Genomic DNA, 17,696 nt, shown 5'->3' with positions numbered 1-17,696 from the left:
TAGTTGACTGAAACATCGTTATGCAGCACATGCCTGTATAAACAATGTAATATATTGGCTTTTCCTCCTTTCTCTGAACTTCTTGGGAATTTTATATTCATATGGTATTTCTGTCATCTCCTGTGCTATTTTGTTAATTTCTTGAATAGAAGGACAGTTTCTTACACATATTTTATGTTTTTCTCAGTACCTATTATTGTGCTTGCTCATGATGATTCTTCATAGAGTGACTGTGACTTGCTAAGTAGAAATTCTGTTTCAATTTGGAAACCAATTCCAAACATGCATATTTGACTTTTAATACATTCATATTTAATTTATCTACTTACATTCCTTTGAAATAAGCTTTAATGCCTCTCATAATTAAATTTATCTTTTTTGTGTGCAGGGGGTGACATTGACTGATCTTCAGGAAGCTGAAAAAACAATAGGAAGAAGTCGTTCTACCCGAACCAGAGAACAAGAAAATGAAGAAAAAGAAAAAGAGGAAAAAGAAAAACAGGATAAAGAGAAGCAAGAAGAAAAGAAGGAGTCAGAAACATCTAGAGAAGATGAATATAAGCAAAAGTACTCCAGAACGTATGATGAGGTAACAGTATACCAACAACACAACTAGGTCAAATATGACAAATAGTTCTTATGATTCTCAGTATACAAGAGATTGATATACTAACAACTGTATACAGAATACTCAAAAGGATTTTAACTGGAAATCTGAGTTATTTTGACATGATTAGAACATTACTTTTCCTTTGGGATGAATTTAAGTGTTCTATATGTTTTTAACTCTTTTAATATTTCATGTGACTTTTAATTTTAATGTTTCACAGACTTACCAGCGTTACAGACCAGCATCAACTTCAAGTTCAACTACTCCATCCTCTTCACTTTCTACCATGAGCAGTTCACTCCATGCTTCAAGTCAACTAAACAGGCCAAATAGTCTTGTAGGTATAACATCTGCTTACTCCAGAGGATTAACAAAAGAAAACGAAAGAGGTGAGCAGACCAAATTTTGAAAACACTTTGTTTCCTTCAAATAATCCTTTGAATTGGTTTTTCATGATAAATAGTTCAACAGAAAAGAAACAACATCCTAAACTGGGACTCATTCTACCTAAACAAAAAGAATATTAGGGTTGTGAATGAGAAAAGTAGAAAATTAAAAAAGAAAATTATATGGTTTGTCGTTGTTAGGTATGTCTTTATAACCTAAGACTTCACAAAAATCTTGATGTCCACCAGCAGCAACGTCAATATAAAAGAACTAGTGGGTGACTGTTTCTAGGAGCAGTGATCATATCTTTTAAATGTTTTTTCTGAAATTGTTTTCTAATAAAATCACTTAACACTTGTAATGTCCTTGCTAAAACGAAATTGTTTTTATGCTTGTTTCTTGAGAAATAGATTTCTTTTTCAGCTATATATTAGTGTATTGATGCTTACTGTTAACATTTACTGTTATTTCAAATAAACTTGCTATTTGAAGTCCTAATTTGAATTAGAGATGGGTACTAAATAAAATTATTCCTAATTTGTAAGCATTTTATATTTTAAAAGCAAAATCTCGTATTATTAGTCATGGTAATATTAGTAATCCTGTAGGGATAAACTTAAGAAAATTAAGTTTTTTCCAATTTCCAGCTGGCTTTTTTGTTGTTGGTAGTCAGAGAGATGTTTCAGTTCTTTAAACCACTAAGTGTTAGGCCCACATAATATTTGTAAAAATTTTGGGCCAAAAAATTAGAGATATTTGCATGGAAGTTCAGATTTCCATCATCTATTGAAAAGTTGGAAGATTTGGCAACATTGGGTCTAATTCTCACCTGTCAACAATTGACTAGAGCCAAACAGTAGCAACCTCCCACTGCCTTGGAATGGTGCCCTCCTGGCCCATTGTACCCATTTATATCACCTGCATGGCCACTGTAGGCTTGGAGTTTGAGATCTTTGCTCTAAACTGATTTCCAGAAACAACTTTAAGAATCCCTCTTAATACTATAATTTTGGGATTTCTTTTGCCGTGACTCTTTGCTAATGACACAAGGAGCCTTATAAAAATCGTTTTTAGCATTACTTTCTTCCATATATGTCTACTTTTTAAGTTATATTCAAAGCCCTTTATATTCCTCTAGTGTGTAATTCCAGACACGTTTTGATTGTGGTAGGAAGGAACAAATTTTAAGACTAACACTTTTTTATGTTGATTTTTTTGTTTAATTTTATTGAAGTCATAATAGTTTTTAACTGTGAAATTTCAGTTGTACATTATTTGTGTCACCGTATATATGTGCCCCTTTGCCACTTATGCCCACCTCCCCAACCCCCATCCCTCTGGTAACCACTAATCTGTTCTCTTTGTCCATGTGTTTGTTTATCTTGCACATATGTGGGAAATCCTGTGGTGATTGTCTTTCTATGTCTGGCTTGTTTTGCTTAACGTAATTCCCTCAAGGTCCATCTACCTTGTTGCAAATGGGACAATTTTGTCCTTTTTTATGGCTGAGTAGTATTTCATTCATCAGTCGATGGGCACTTGGGTTGCTTCCATGTCTTAGCTATTGTGAATAATGCTACAACAAATACAGAGGGGGATAAGTCTCTTTGAATTGTTGATTTCAAGTTCTTTGGATAAATACCCAGTAGTAGGATAGCTGGGTTGTATGGTATTGGCTATTTTTAATTTTTTGAGAAATCTCCTTACTATTTTCCATAGTGGCTGCACTAGTTGTATTCCCACCATCAATGCATAAGGATTCCCTTTTCTTCACATCCTCTTCAATACTTGTTGTTTTTTGTCTTGGTAATTATAGCCATTCTAACAGGTGTAACATGATACCTCATTGTAGTTTTGATTTGCATTTCCCTAATGATTAGTGATGTTGAACATCTTTCCTTGTACCTGTTGGCCATCTGTATATCTTCTTTGGAAAAATGTCTGTTCCTATCCTCTGCCCATTTTTTGATCTGGTTGAGTTTTTGTTGTTGGGTTGTATGAGTTCTTTATATATTTTGGAGATTAACCCTTGTTGGAAAGTTGATGTACAAATATTTTTTCCCAGTTGGTGGGTTGTCTTTTCATTTTGTTCTTGATTTCCTTTGCCTTGCAGAAGCTCTTTATTCTGATGAAGTCCCGTTTGTTTACTTTTTCTCTTGTTTCCCTTGCCCCAGTAGACAAGGTATTCAAAAAGATGCTTCTAAGACTGACGTCAAAGAGTGTATTACCTGTATTTGCTTCTAGGAGTTTTATGGTTTTTCATCTAACCTTCAAGTCTTTAATCCATTTTGAGTTAATTTTGGGGCGTGGCAAAAGATAATGGTCTACTTTCATTCTTCTAGTTTTCCCAACATCATTTATTGAAGAGACTTTCCTCTCTCTATCGTATGTTCTTTTCTCCTTCATTGAAGATTAGCTGTCCATAGATGTGTGGTTTTATTTCAGAGCTTTCAGTTCTGTTTCATTGATCTGTGTGTCTGTTTTTGTACGAGTACCATGCTGTTTTGGTTACTACAGCTTTGTAGTATATTTTGAAGTCAAGGATGGTGATGCCTCCAGCTTTCTTCTTTTTTCTCAGGATTGCTTTAACTATTGGGGTTCTTTTGTTGCCCCATATGAATTTTAGGATTCTCTGTTCTATTTCTGTGAAGACTGTCATTGGGATTTTGATTGGGATTGCATTGAATCTGTAGATTCCCTTAGGTAATATGGACATTTTAACTATGTTTATTCTTCCATGTACATGGAATATCTTTCATTTGTTTATGTCATCATCAATTTCTTTCACTAATTTCTTATAGTTTTCAGCATTAGATCTTTCACCTCCTTGGTTAAATTTATTCCTAGGTATTTTATTATTTTTGTTGCGATTGTAAACGAGATTATATTCTTCAGTTCTTTTTCTGTTAGTTCGTTATTAGAGTATAGAAATGCAACTGAGTTTTTTAAGTTCGTTTTGTACCCTGCAGCTTTGCTGTAGTTGTTGATTATTCTAATACTTTTCTGGTGGGTTTTTTAGAGTTTTCTATATATAAAATCATGTCATCTGCAAACAGCAAGACTTTCACCTCTTCATTGCCAATTTGGATACCTTTTGTTTCTTTTTCTTGCCTAATTGCTCTGGCCAAAACCTCCACTACTATGTTGAATAAGAGTGGTGAGAGTGGGCACCCTGTCTTGTTCCTGTTCTCAGAAGGATGGATTTCAGTTTTTCCCCTTTGAGTATGATGTTGGCTGTGGGTTTGTCATATATTGCCTTTTTATGTTGAGATATTTTCATTGTATACCCATTTTATTGAGACTTTTTGTGATAAATGGATGTTGGATCTTGTCAAATGCTTTGTCGGCATCTATTGATATTGTTGTGTGGTTTTTACTGCTCATTTTGTTAATGTGTTTTATCACATTGATTGATTTGTGAATGTTGAACCATCAGTGGGTGTCAGTATAAATCCCACTTGATCATGGTGTATGATCCTATTAATGTATTGCTGTATTCAGTTTGCCAATATTTTGTTGATGATTTTTGCATCTTTGTTCATCAGTGATATTGATCTGTAATTTTCCTTCTTTGTGTTGTCCTTCTGTGGCTTTAGCCTCATAGAATATGTTATGAAGTGTTTGGTCTTCTTCATTTTTTGGAATAATTTGATAAGGATAAGGTATAAAATCTTCTCTGAATGCTTGGTAGAATTCTCCAGGAAGGCCTTCTGGTGCTGAACTTTTATTTTTTGGGAGGTTTTTGATTACTGTTTCAATCTCTTTACTTATGATAAATTTATTCAGATTTTCTTATTTCTTCTTCATTCAGTTTTGGGAGGTTGTATGAGTCTAAGAATTTATCCATTTCTTCTACATTGTCCAATCTGTTGGCATATAGTTTTTCATAGTATTCTGTCATAATCTTTTGTATTTCTGTGGTATCCATTGTAATTTCTCCTCTTTCATTTGTAATTTCATTTATTTGAGGATTCTCTCTTTTTTGGTTAGTGAGTCTGGGTAAGGGTTTGTCAATATTGTTAATCTTTTCAAAGAACCAGCTTTTAGTTTCATTGATCTTTTCTACTGTTTTTTGGTTTTAATTTCATTTATTTACATTTTAATTTTTATTTCCCTCCTTCTGCTGACTTTGTGCTTTCTTTGTTCTTCTTTTTCTAATTCTGTGAGGTATACTTTAAGATTGCTTTTTTGAGAGTTTTCTTTTTTGTTAAGGTTGACCTGAATAGCTATGAATTTCCCTCTTAGGACCGCTTTTCCTGCATCCTATATGAGTTGGTATGACATATCTCTAGATATTTTCTGATTTCTTCTTTTACATCTTCAATGATCCATTGGTTGTTCAGTAGCATGTTGTTTACTCTCCACATACTTTCACTTTCCCAGCCTTTTTCTTGTGGTTGATTTCCAGTTTCATAGCATTATGGTCAGAAAAGATGCTTGATATGATTTCAGTCTTCTTAAATTTATTCGGGTGTGCCTTGTTTCCCAGCATATGATCTGTCTTTGAGAATGGTCCATGTGCTCTTGAGAAGAATGCATATTCAGTTGATTTTGGTTGGAGTGTTCTATATATATATATATCTATGACGTCCATTTTTCTTTCAATTTTACTGTTTCTTTGTTGGTTTTCTGTCTGGATGATATATCCATTGATGTAAGTGGAGGTTGAGATCCCCTACTATTACTGTGTTGCTGTTAATATCTCTTTTTAGGTCTGTTAATAGTTGCTTTATATACTTTGGTGCCCCTTGTTCAGTGCATATATATTTATTACTGTTATGTGTTCTTTTTGGAATTTCCCTTTTATCATTATGTACTGCCCCTCTTTGTCTCTCATTGCATTTATTATCTTTAAGTCTACTTTGCCTGATATAAGTATGGCTATACCAGTTTTCTTTTGTTTGCCATTAGCTTGAAGTATCATCTTCCATCCCTTCACTCTGATCCTGTGTTTGTCTTTAAAGCTGGGATGTGTTTTCTGGAGGCAACATATTGTTAGGTGCTGTTTTTTAATCCATCCAGCCACTCTGTGTCTTTTGAGAGTGAGTATTGATACATGAGGGCTTCATACTGACATTTTACCACATTTTCCCGTTGTTCTCTATTTCCCTTATCTCTCGTCCTGTGTGTTTCAGTCTGCCAATTCAATTTGCTGGTTCCTTGTGATGATTTTCTCGGTTTTCTCTTTATTTATCATTTGTGGCTCTGTTCTGATGTTTTGTTTAGTGGTTCCCATGAGGTTTGTATAAAAAATCTTGTAGATGAGACAGTCCGTTTTCTGATAGCCTCTTATCTCCTTGGTCTAAGTAGTTTCCATCTCTTTCTTCATCCCCATCAAAGTTATTGTCATCACAACTCATTCCATTTTGTGTTAAGAGTTTGTGGTTAAAATGAAATGATTATATTATATTTGATGTTTTTCTTCCCTTTATCTTTAATGTTATAATTACATTTGCTAACCTGTTATGATAGCTGCAGCTTTCTGATTTTGTCTGCCTATTTTTCTTCTGGCTCAAGGCTTTGTAAACTCTTTATTTTTTTTCAGGTATGAGGGCCTTCTTGATTATCTCTTGCAGGGAGGGTCTTGTGGTGATGAACTCCCTTAGGTTTTGTTTATCTGAGAAAGTTTTTTATTTCTCCATGATATCTGAAGGATATTTTCAGTTGACAGAGTATTGTTGGCTGAAAGTTTTTGTCTTTTAGAGTTTTGAATATGTCATTCCACTCTCTCCTGCCCTGTAAGGTTCCTGCTGAGAAATTTACTGAAAGGCTGATAGGGGTTCCTTTGTAATTTATTTTCTTTTGCCTTACTGCCCTTAATATTTTTTCTTTGTTGTTTTTTGCCAGTTTTGCTAATATATGCCTTGGATAAGTTCCTTTTACATTGATGTAATTAAGAGTTCTTTTAGCTTCTTATACTTGTAATTCCAGCCCCTTCCCCAGGTTTGGGAAGTTCTCTGCTGTTATTTCTTTGAAGAAGCTCTGTGCTCTTTTCTCCCTCTCTTCACCCTTTTGAATATCTATAATCTTTATGTTGCATTTCCTAATTGATTTGGATATTTCTCAGAGAATTTCTCATTTCTTTTTAGTCTTAGCTCTCTCTCCTTCTCCTCCATGTGAAGCATTTCTATATTTCTGTCCCCTAAGTTGGTAATTCTGTCCTACATAATATCAGCTGTGTTATTTAAGGAATACAGATTTTTTTTTTTAAATTTCTTTCATTGTATTTTCATCTCCAACATTCCTGATTGGTTTTTTGGGTTTTTTTGAGTTTCAGTGTCTTTTGTGAAGAATTCCCTCTGTTCATTAATTTTATTCCTCATTTCATGGAACTGTCTTTCTGAGTTTTGTTGTAACTCGTTGAGTTTCTTTATGATAGCTGTTTTGAATTCTGTGTCATTTAGATTGTAAATTTCTGTGCCTTCAGGAATGATTTCTGGGTTTTTTGTAATTTTCCTTCTCATTCTGGACTGTTAATATGCTTACTCATACTATTTGATGGGGTGGATTTGTGCCTTTGCACAGTGATAGTGTCTGGTTCCAGATTCCACCTACCACCACTGGGGCAGGGCAGGAACTGTGTATTCTAGGCCCACTCTGGTCCCTGCTGGCAGCTGTGCCTGTTCTTTGGAAGCTATGCTGACCGGGCCCGTCTGCATTTGTATGCTTGCTGCCACTGCTTCACAAACATATTCACAGGCACTCAGTGGGGCTCTGTTGCTCTTCCAACTGGGCAGTCTGGTACCCGAGATGATTGGAGGGCCTCTTTTGTTTGGCATGTGTGATCCTGGGAGTGCTCCCAGTCTGCACTTGCTCTCTGCCCTCTTGAGATGCTTGACTTGGTGAAGACACCCCTGCAATTGCTTAGCTTCCTTGGTGTGGAGCTTTCCCACGGGCTGGGAGGCAACTCCAAGAGCAAAGTCGTTCTCACAAAGGGCAGCGCTCTCTCCCCTCTCCTCTCAGAGCTGCATGGTCTCGTGCCCTATGCCTTGCCATTGGGGGATGGAGAGGAGATCCCCTTACCTCCTTCCACTGCCTCTTGGGCATCCAGCACTCTACCTTCAGACGTAAGGCTGCATGGATCTCTCAGACCTCTACTTTGTTGTGTGAATCTCCTCTGTTGGTTTTGAATGTCCTTTTCACTGTATCTTATGGGGAGAGGCTAAGGCATCACTCCACCATGATGCTAACATCACTGTCTCCATGTTGGTTTGTTTTTAGTATAAGATAAATATTTTTTCCAGAAAAAAAAAGCCTTGCTCTTAGATAATATCTAGTGGGAATGAAATGAATACTATATTTATTCTACTGCTAAATGAGGACTGGGAATAGTAGAAGCAGATAATTTGTATGATGCCTACTAGCTAGCTGTTCCATCATTATAAACTGTTTGGTTTTGGAGCCAGCCTGGTGGCGTAGTGGTTACGTTCGTGCCCTCTGCTTCGTTGGCCCGGGCTTCACAGGTTTGGATCCCAGGTGTGGACCTTCACACCGCTTAGCAAGCCATGCTGTGGCGGCATCCCACGTGCGAAATAGAGGAAGCTTGGCACAGATATTAGCTCAGCAACAATCTTCCTCAAGCAAAGAGAGGAAGATTGGCAGCAGATGTTATCTCAGGGCTGGTCTTCCTCACACACACACAAAAACAACCTGTTTGGTTTTTTTCTTTGAGCCTCAACTTTGGGTATGGTAACTGTCTCCGTATCAGAGCCCCATTCTTTTCATAGGATTCAGTTATTTTCTGTGCAGCAGATACTATCTTTTGAGTGAAATTTTTGGTTTAGGCAATAGGAGAATGAAGTAATTAAAATTTGTTTTTGTCTTGATCCTCAAGTACATATCTAATGGGAGATATAGATGCATATTTAAACCAAGTGTTATACGAGCACTGAGAGGAGCAAAAATTAATTGTGACTGGAGAATTTTAGAAGAGTCCATAAAGGAGATTGACTTAGAATTGTTTTTACATTTACATTGCCAAATACTGTCAAGATACATTGCCATCATATGGTTCATTGTAATCCTTAACAGAGGGAGAAAAGAAAGAAGAGGAAAAAGAAGGAGAGGATAAATCACAGCCTAAATCAATCCGAGAGCGACGGCGACCAAGAGAGAAAAGAAGATCTACAGGAGTTTCGTTTTGGACACAAGATGTGAGAACCTATTAAAATATAGCTACTTGATAGTATGCTTAATCTTTCTAAAAGTCCACACTAATAATTTCTTATATGCCTCAGATTATATATTTAGATCATCCCTGTGTGTTTTGAGCTGAGTTATTAAATCAGAAAAGTTCTTCTTCATCAGCATAGTTAATGACTACTTAGATTTTTGGTATTACTTAAAAGTAGGAGTTCTGTCCCAGTTTTGGAATAAAAATAATAATGACTGCAGCTCGGCGTGCATATAGCACTTATTGTATAATGGCTAAATTGCTCCTTTATCTTAGAGATTCTTGAAAGAAAGATGCTACACATTTAATCCCATTTTCATCAGTATGATTATAAGATATGCATAATAATTATTTCTGAGTGATGCTGGATAGAAGCAGTGCTTTACTTATCAAATTATAATAATTAATCCTATAAAATTTAATTTTCTTTCCTGATCACTGAGTATATGCCTCACATTGGTACTCATATGCAGGAGAAAGAAGAGCTGTGGGGTAGCACTGTTATTGTGAAATTTGTAGTGTTTCACTATAACATATAACTACAGAAAGGCAAACATAATTTGTTTTGTCTTTTTTTAGCTGCTTGTTTTTTCCCATTTTTTATTTTAATTTTTAATATAGAATGTTCAAATATACAAAAGTAACAGAAAAGTATAATGAGCCCACCATACGTATCCATTTTTTCAGCTAAATCCCCACCACCTCCCAAACTCCCATATTATTTTGAAGAAAATCTTAGACATACTATTTCATCTCTAAAAATTTCAGTATGCATTTTAAGAGATAAAGACTTTTTAAAAATTAAGATTATATTTTTTAAAAATGATAAAAGTAACTACAATATGTTTTCACATGATAAAGGATCACAATACCATGATCACATTTATTGTTAAATAAATTAACAGTAAATCCTTAATTTGAATATCTAGTCAGTTTGAATGTCCAGTTGACTCTTATTTGCTATAAATGTTTTGTTGTTGTAGTTAGACACTTTGCTGGTTTGATTAAGATTCAAATTAGGACCATATATTGTGATTAGTTAATTCTTTAAGGTCTCTTTTAATCAGGAAGTTTCTCCCTCCATCTCATTTTTTCTTCCTTACAATTACTTTCAAATGGCCTGAGTTTATCATAACCCTGAAGTGTAGTTTAATACATTTGTGTAGTTTTTTATGTTTCCTATAAATTGGTCGTTCCAGGTAGAAAACCTATCAGATTCTGCTTTGATAGTCTTATGACAAGGTATTTTTGTTCCTCCATCAGGAAGTGTGTGATGTCTGGTTGATTTTAATTGATTGCCCAGTAATATTTTAATAACAGTAAAATAAAACCTCAGTCTTAGCACCCTAACAGAGGAACTCTTCTATACTTAAAATTATTTCATCTTCTTAGTAACTCATATGTATTAGGAGTTTCATAGACAAAGCTGTTTTTATTGTATAGTATTTCTTTTTGCCCAGTTTTATTTAGACCAGCTCTCCCTTCAAAACTCCACTTTCTGAAGTTATACACTTAACCAGCCTTATCAGGATCCTTTCTGAGATACATATTGGCAATACTCATCTCTTTAATTTGAGCCTGCTTTGAATTGTGTTCTAATCAGCCATCAAAGTACAGGTCTCCGTTCTCGTCCTAGCCACACTTTGAACCTGATATCAGACAACATATGAAAAAAACCAAGGGCTCTATCAAAGGGGCAGTGGTGTGTAGTTAGGCAACTGTTTGCTCTGTTGTTTTATTAGGTTACTTTTTTTTTTTTTAGTTACTACTTTTGACGACCTCTGAGCCTCCTCAGTTTTTTAATTTCCAGTTCTGTCTTCTCCCATGAAACTGTAATGCATAAAGACAATGAGCTTATGATGCAGAATTAATATATTTATGTTAATAACTAATACTAGCAGCAGCAGCATTGATTTCTCCTGTTCACTTAATGACTTCCCATATCATTTTTGCTAGATACCACAATGATAGTTTGTGCAAAGAGTCTCTGATCCTTAGAACATTTCTGTAAAGTTTTTATCCCCACTTTATGGATGAGATAATTGACTCAAAAAAGTTTTAAATAAGTTTACCCCAAGTCACATAGCTGAAAATAGCTACAGCAATACGAAATTAGGATGATGTAGTTTTAAAGCCTATGGTATTTTTATAGAAAGCCTGAGCTACATATGTCTGAACACAGATTTCCGTGTTCTTTCAGTCCTTTAAGGTTTGTTGAAATGTTCAAGGCCGTCCAGTAGAATATTCCCATTGTCTGGGATTCCAGGCTTGTAGCCTGCTGAGACCTAGATTGTCTATTTGGTGTGCTGTAAACTCCCAAGAAATTTCTAGATGAGTGAATTACCTAAACGTAATGGGACCACTGCATAAATCTTGCCAAGCTTATAGAATCCAGCTTTTCTTACCTAAGACAATGAATTTTCTATTTTTGCAGCCTCATTAGAATTGAGTGGCTATTATATTGAATATTAAAGTACAAGCAGTATCATTACAATGTAAAATGGAATATCTTCTCCTCTCATGCTAAGCCTTCAGCTTTGTTATCCTCAATATGAGGTGGTTAGGAAGATGGTCTTTCTTCACCATATATGCTAACCTACTTAGATTGTGCCATGCAGAGAAAATAGTCTTCCTCTAAATAGGGTAGAAAAATTCCCACTTAAAAATCAGTTTTCCTTTTGATTCATTGCCTGGTAGATTTTTCTCAAGGGTCATTTTAAGTTAGAAAGGCCCTGAAGTATTTAAATATCAGCTGTTTGAAATTTATGTTTACTTTTCTAAAAGTAAATTGACAATCTATTTTAGAGTGATGAAAATGAACAAGATCAACAATCAGATACAGAAGAGGGATCCAATAAGAAAGAAACTCAGGTAAAAAGCACTATTTTTTGTATTCGTAATTATTCATATTTTTTAAGGATCACTCTTTACTTGTGTTTTATCTTCATTCATGCAAGGCAGTTACTGCACACTGTACCTCCATTCTGGGGATAGACTGTCAGTGGTTCTCTGGGATCAGGGGTGGAGGGACTGGAAAGGGGCACAAAGAATATTTTCTAGGTAATGGAAATGTTCTGGATCTTGATTGTAGTGGTGGCTTATGGATATACACAACTGTCAAAAATCATCAAACAGTATAGTCTTTAAGTGGGTATAGTTTATTGTATGTAAATTAATCTTCAAAGTTGAACAAAAAAGAGAATGGTACCCTTGACCAAAGAAAGTATCCAAATGATATTCAGAAGTAGTGGATACTTCAACGTACCCAGATTTTAGTTTTAGAAATGGTAAAGTGATGTTGTAGAGAAGGCAATGTGCCTTTTTTTAACTTTATTTACATTTGTTTAGAAATTTAGTGTCTCCAAAGGACTTTTACATTCATTATCACAACTCATCTTCCCAACAATCTTCTGAAAAAGACTTTTTTTTCTCAGTACTGATAAAGAAACTAAGGCAAGTTTGAATGACATAGGGTTGCATAGCTAGCAAATGGTAAAAGTTTCTTTCCACTAGTTTCCCCACCCCCCCACCCCTATTCCCTATTGTTTGGCCATGCAGAAAGCTGACATACTTTAAAGAGCTCTGTTCACATGGGGGAGAGCTGTACAATATGGGTTAGATCTAATCTTATAAACTCAGCACTATCTGGTCTGAAATGGCATTCTGGTTGTATCTTCTTCATTTTGACCTGGAGTTCTTAAGTAGAGCAGTTAAAATTCCTTTTACTCATCAAGGATCTACAATAGTATAAAGTGATCAGAAGTTGATTACCTGTGCTAGGTGAATGTGAACATTACTTTTAGGGCCAAGTTTGCCTATTTTGACCCAAAAGGTATTTCTGTTTTATCTTTACTTGGCCAGACAGAGAGATTGAGGAATTAATTACTTCCAAGGGTAAATTATTTGCAGGGCTTAAGTTTTGTCACCTTTAGACACTTTGCCTATCAGTTGTCAGCACTCTTCCAGTTCACCTGTCCCTTGTTTACTGTATTCTCTAAACTTGTCCATTATCTTCCTTCCCCAATGATACCTTATGAATTCCCATCTTTCAAGGAAAAACAATGGACAGGTAAACAGGAGGGAGGGACTCAATAAACCATCCCCAGCTGACACTTCTCACTGCCTTATCACACAGACCCCACATCCCACCAGGCTAGGATAGGAGGGAAAAGATTTTCTGGCTTCCAAAGTTAGGACTTTGAAGCATATATATATATATATATATATATATATATATATATATATATATAGTGTTTAAGTTTTACCATGAAAATTTCACGTGCGATACATTAAGGTTGAGTAGAACATTTTTGTAAGAAGAAGAATTTTCTTAGTTCCAAACAATTTCACTAGTTCTTGTTCATTTTAAATTGATGATTGTTTAGATCCTGTTTTGTGCTAGCATTATGCAACTCTCTATCTCAGCTTTATCCTCACACTGGTTTACCTCAAGGGCTAGGATTATAATAATTGACTCAGGCCAGGCAAGGGCCACCACTGAGATATTGCGTCATTTTGCTACTATTGTGGGCTACATACCTTCTCACCTAAAACTAATGACTGCTACACCATGAGGAAAAAGAAGAATGGACATCAAGACACTAACCCACAGTGTCTTCTACAATAGACTAGAAAAGTACTTTCACCCGATAAGTGTGCTGCTTTCTTTTGAAAATTTGTAGCATTAGTCCTTTTTTGTGAAAAAGTAATGAGCAGCAAAATTCTTCTGTGTGTTTTCTGAAATAGTGTTATCACCTCAAAAGTGTTATCCTATCAGAAGTGTTTGATAACAAAACTTCTGTTCAGTTTGTAGAGTCAAGTTAACTTACCCACATTGAAAAATGGCTCTCTGGCATGTACTTTTTGCTTCAGAGAAAAGTAAATTGTAAGATATTCAAAAGTTCTTGAGAATTCTGAATTGCATGTGAAGCATAAGCTGTCTGCCTTCAGGATATAAATTAAGAGAAAATTTTATCACAGAAAATTTGAATTATTTTTCTCATGATATTATTGTTCGTTATTTCCAAAAATAAGGCTTCTGTTGTTTGAGTTATTATGATTTGCTTTTATTAAGCTGTTGGATGGTAAAATTTTTACCATGCAAAGAACATTAGTAAGAATTTAAATATGACACCAGGGCAAGAAACCGTAAATAAAAGATTAACAGATTTGATTATTTAAACATATAAAGCTGGAATCTGGCAGAAAAGACATCCTTATTAAAGTTGAGACACTTATTTGCTCAATTAAAAGTAAGCTTTTCCCTCTTTTATAACATTTAAAAGATGAACATTTGTACTATACAAAAGACTCAGTAAAAAAATTAATGGAGGCATGAGCCAGCCCTGGTGACCTAGTGGTTAAGTTTGTTGTGCTCCGCTTTGGTGGCCCAGGTTCGGTTCCCGGGTGCAGATCTGCGCCACTCTTCTGTCAGTGGCCATGCTGTGATAGCAGCTCACATACAAAAAGAGGAAGATTGGCAACAGATGTTAGCTCTTGGTGAATTTCCTCAGCAAAAAAAAAAAAGTAAAAAATAAATGGAGGCAGAATACATGAAGTTTATAAACTTTACTAAAGAAAAATTATGAATTAACAATAAGCTTGAAAATGCACTTAATCTCATTAATAAACAAAGATACAACAATGAATATACAAGTGAAATTTGTGAAGGTTAATGGCATGGTTGGTATTGAAATACACGTTTTCATATAAGATTTGGGGCTATAATAAATTCTTCCTTTTTGGAGATCAGTTTAGCAATACAAAAAAAAAGTTTATGTCTTGTAGCTTAGCAATTCCACTTCTAGAAATGTATTCCCAAGAAAATGACTAAAGTGTGTAAAGATAGGTGTTGATAGCAGCAAAATAAAATGTATTTACATAGATATTTTATGTGTTCACATGGATTTGTGTACAGCAGGTTAGCACTGGTTATCTAGGGGGTTGGAGGGATGGGGAATTATAGAAGAACTTTTTATACTGTGGTACTTTTATATGAGCTTACGGTACCATAATCAGAAAAATTAAAAGGGTATTTTTACTTTGGAAAACAAATTTAAAACACAGAAAGCAAAGACGTTATGCTAAGCAACATTATGCTAAGCTGGCAAAATAGACATTCTGTATGATTCCACTTACATGAGATATCTGAAGTATTCAAACTTGTAGAAATGGAAAGGACATGGGGAGTTGTTCAGTGGGTATTGAGTTTCAGTTTTGCAAGATGAAAAAGTTCCAGAGATCTGTTGCGCAACAATGTGACTATAATTAACACTACTGAACTATTCTCTTAAAAGTGGTTTAGATGGTAAATTTTATGTTACGTGTTTTTTACAAAAATTTTTAAAATACAAAATATAACCAATGACAGTGCTATGATTTTTAAAGACAAAGAAATAGAATTTGAGTGATTTGTTTGACTAGTTGGAGTTATTATTTATTCTTAAAAATTTAAGTCACAGTGCAAACTGAGGTGAAATGTGATATTCTTGTTTGATATGTGCACATTTTATTTCACGCATGGCTATTTTCCTGAATTTGAATGATATCTTGTTTATTTCTTTTCTTTCTTTTTATTGAGATATAATTGACATATAATATTATATTAATTTCAGGTGTACAAAATAATGATTCAGTATTTGTATATATTGCAAAATGATCACCACAATAAGTCTGGTTAACATCCATCACTGCACATAATTGCAAATTTTTTTCTTGTGATGAGGACTTTCAAGATCTACTCTCTTAGCAGCTTATGAATTTGAATGATATCTTGAAAATTGAAATTTAACTTCAAAGTTGTTGTTATAAAACTAAAGAATAAATAAACTATTACATCAAAAAAATAGGAAGCAAGTACAAAATTGGTTTTGCAAAGGAAATTTAAGTAGTTTTTAGTACGACATTTTTAGTCCAAATTAGACTTCAGGTTGTCCCAAAGGAACCCAGTAATTTTACAGTGCATTTGAAGATAAATATAATGGGAAAATACAAATATCTAAATTCAAGAATTTAACAAACCATTTCTGAATAGTTACCTTATAGAAAAGTATAGATTCAGTGAGTGTTTCAATAGAAAGAGAACAGTTAAAGATGACCATCGAAAAAGTACTGCTTTGGCCCCCAATAAGACTATTTTATTGTATTAATTATTTCACTATTTGGATAAGAAGAGTTAATTGGAGGGGCCGGCCCAGTTGTGCAGCAGTTAAGTTTTCGTGCTCCTCTTCGGCAGCCCGGCGTTCGCCCATTCATATCCCTGGTGGGGACCTTCTCATTGCTTGTCAAGCCATGCTGTGGCAGGCATCCCACATATAAAGTAGAGGAAGATGGGCACGGCTATTACCTCAGGGCCAGTCTTCCTCAAAAAAAAGAAAAAAAAGTTATTGGAACTTCAATATAGCATACCACTTGCTTGAGAAAATTAAAGTAATCATAGTTTCCTATCCCCTAATTGTTAAACTTTGAAGGAATGTGTAGCTGGATTTCCAAAACAGAAAAATGAGAAAAATTGCTGCTTTGAGATGTCACATAGTAAACTTGATATAGATGTCACATAGTAAACTTTACATTCCTTAATGTAAATATGTTACTTTCTCCTGCTGACTGGGTATAAGTAATGGATATGTGTCTTATTCTCTCAGTTTTTCTTCTGATTAAAAAATAATTTATAGTGGCATTTGTAGGAATTCACAAAAGAAGACCATAGACTGCCAAATTTAACTGTATGGTGTTGTGCATGTAATGATAGACAGTGACTCTGTGTTCTAGAACTTACTTTCAAACAACCACATTACAGTTAAAATGTAAGTAGTGAATAGATGTTAGTTTAATGGTGTGAAAACAGTATTGGTGTTATGTTAAATTTACTTGACTAATCAGTAAGTTACCTTAATGAAAGAGTAGGAACTTAGCATGCCTATGTTTGTTTCTCTTTTTTTCTAGACGGATTCCATTTCTAGGTATGTTTTACTTCTTTTTTGTACTGACTTTTTTCTCATTTTTATCCTTTCTAAAAATATATTGCTAGATCTTCGTGGATTTTGTAAGTTGATAGAATTGAGTAATAAAAATGTATAGATACTTAGATGACCTAATAGCTGTTACCAGCTTTCTTTGTCAAAGGCTTTACGTCTAGTTCAATAGTCACACTAAGTCACTAAGAAAGAATATTTTTCCTAAGTCTTTAAAACAGTGATAACTTTCTTAAGTTTTCCTAAGCTTCCTAAGTTACTTCAACATTGACTGTCTCGTTATTAACATCAGGGGCTAATGAAACCCACCAGAAATTTATTTTATTGGCTATCAGAATCTTCTCTCTTATTCCTACTTTAGATGAAAGAAATTCAATGCAGACACTAAAAAGTGTCATCTATCCAGCTCAAAATCGCTTATCTTTTCAGAAAACCTCCACGATATCCTTGAATCTAATCTCCATTCCTTTTCTCTTGCCCATAATTGTTACCCAAAGCCTTGTAAACCCAAGAACAAATTTTTATATCTAGCTGTCCCTCGGTAGCTGAGGGG

At 34.7% G+C, this 17,696-nt stretch overlaps 1 protein-coding gene across 11 annotated transcripts in view; it reads left to right on the top strand.

Annotated features, from left to right (window-relative positions):
• Nucleotides 1–17,696, top strand: part of PPP1R12A (protein phosphatase 1 regulatory subunit 12A) — a 152,293-nt gene that overhangs the window by 119,463 nt on the left and 15,134 nt on the right. For all 11 annotated transcript variants that reach the window (XR_011534517.1, XM_070599389.1, XM_070599383.1 and 8 more), the window contains 5 exons: nucleotides 389–589; nucleotides 831–999; nucleotides 9,029–9,150; nucleotides 11,976–12,041; nucleotides 17,115–17,131. Coding sequence is in view for 10 of the 11 variants with exons in the window: in XM_070599389.1 (XP_070455490.1) it covers nucleotides 389–589; nucleotides 831–999; nucleotides 9,029–9,150; nucleotides 11,976–12,041; nucleotides 17,115–17,131 (575 nt within the window). In the remaining variant the exon portion in view is untranslated. The remainder of the gene's footprint in view (nucleotides 1–388; nucleotides 590–830; nucleotides 1,000–9,028; nucleotides 9,151–11,975; nucleotides 12,042–17,114; nucleotides 17,132–17,696) is intronic.

This window comes from Equus przewalskii, chromosome 29 (genome assembly GCF_037783145.1).
Source record: "Equus przewalskii isolate Varuska chromosome 29, EquPr2, whole genome shotgun sequence".
Taxonomy (NCBI): Eukaryota; Metazoa; Chordata; class Mammalia; order Perissodactyla; family Equidae; genus Equus; species Equus przewalskii.
Note: the sequence above shows the minus strand (reverse complement) of the source record. Positions and strands in the feature narration are given on the sequence as shown.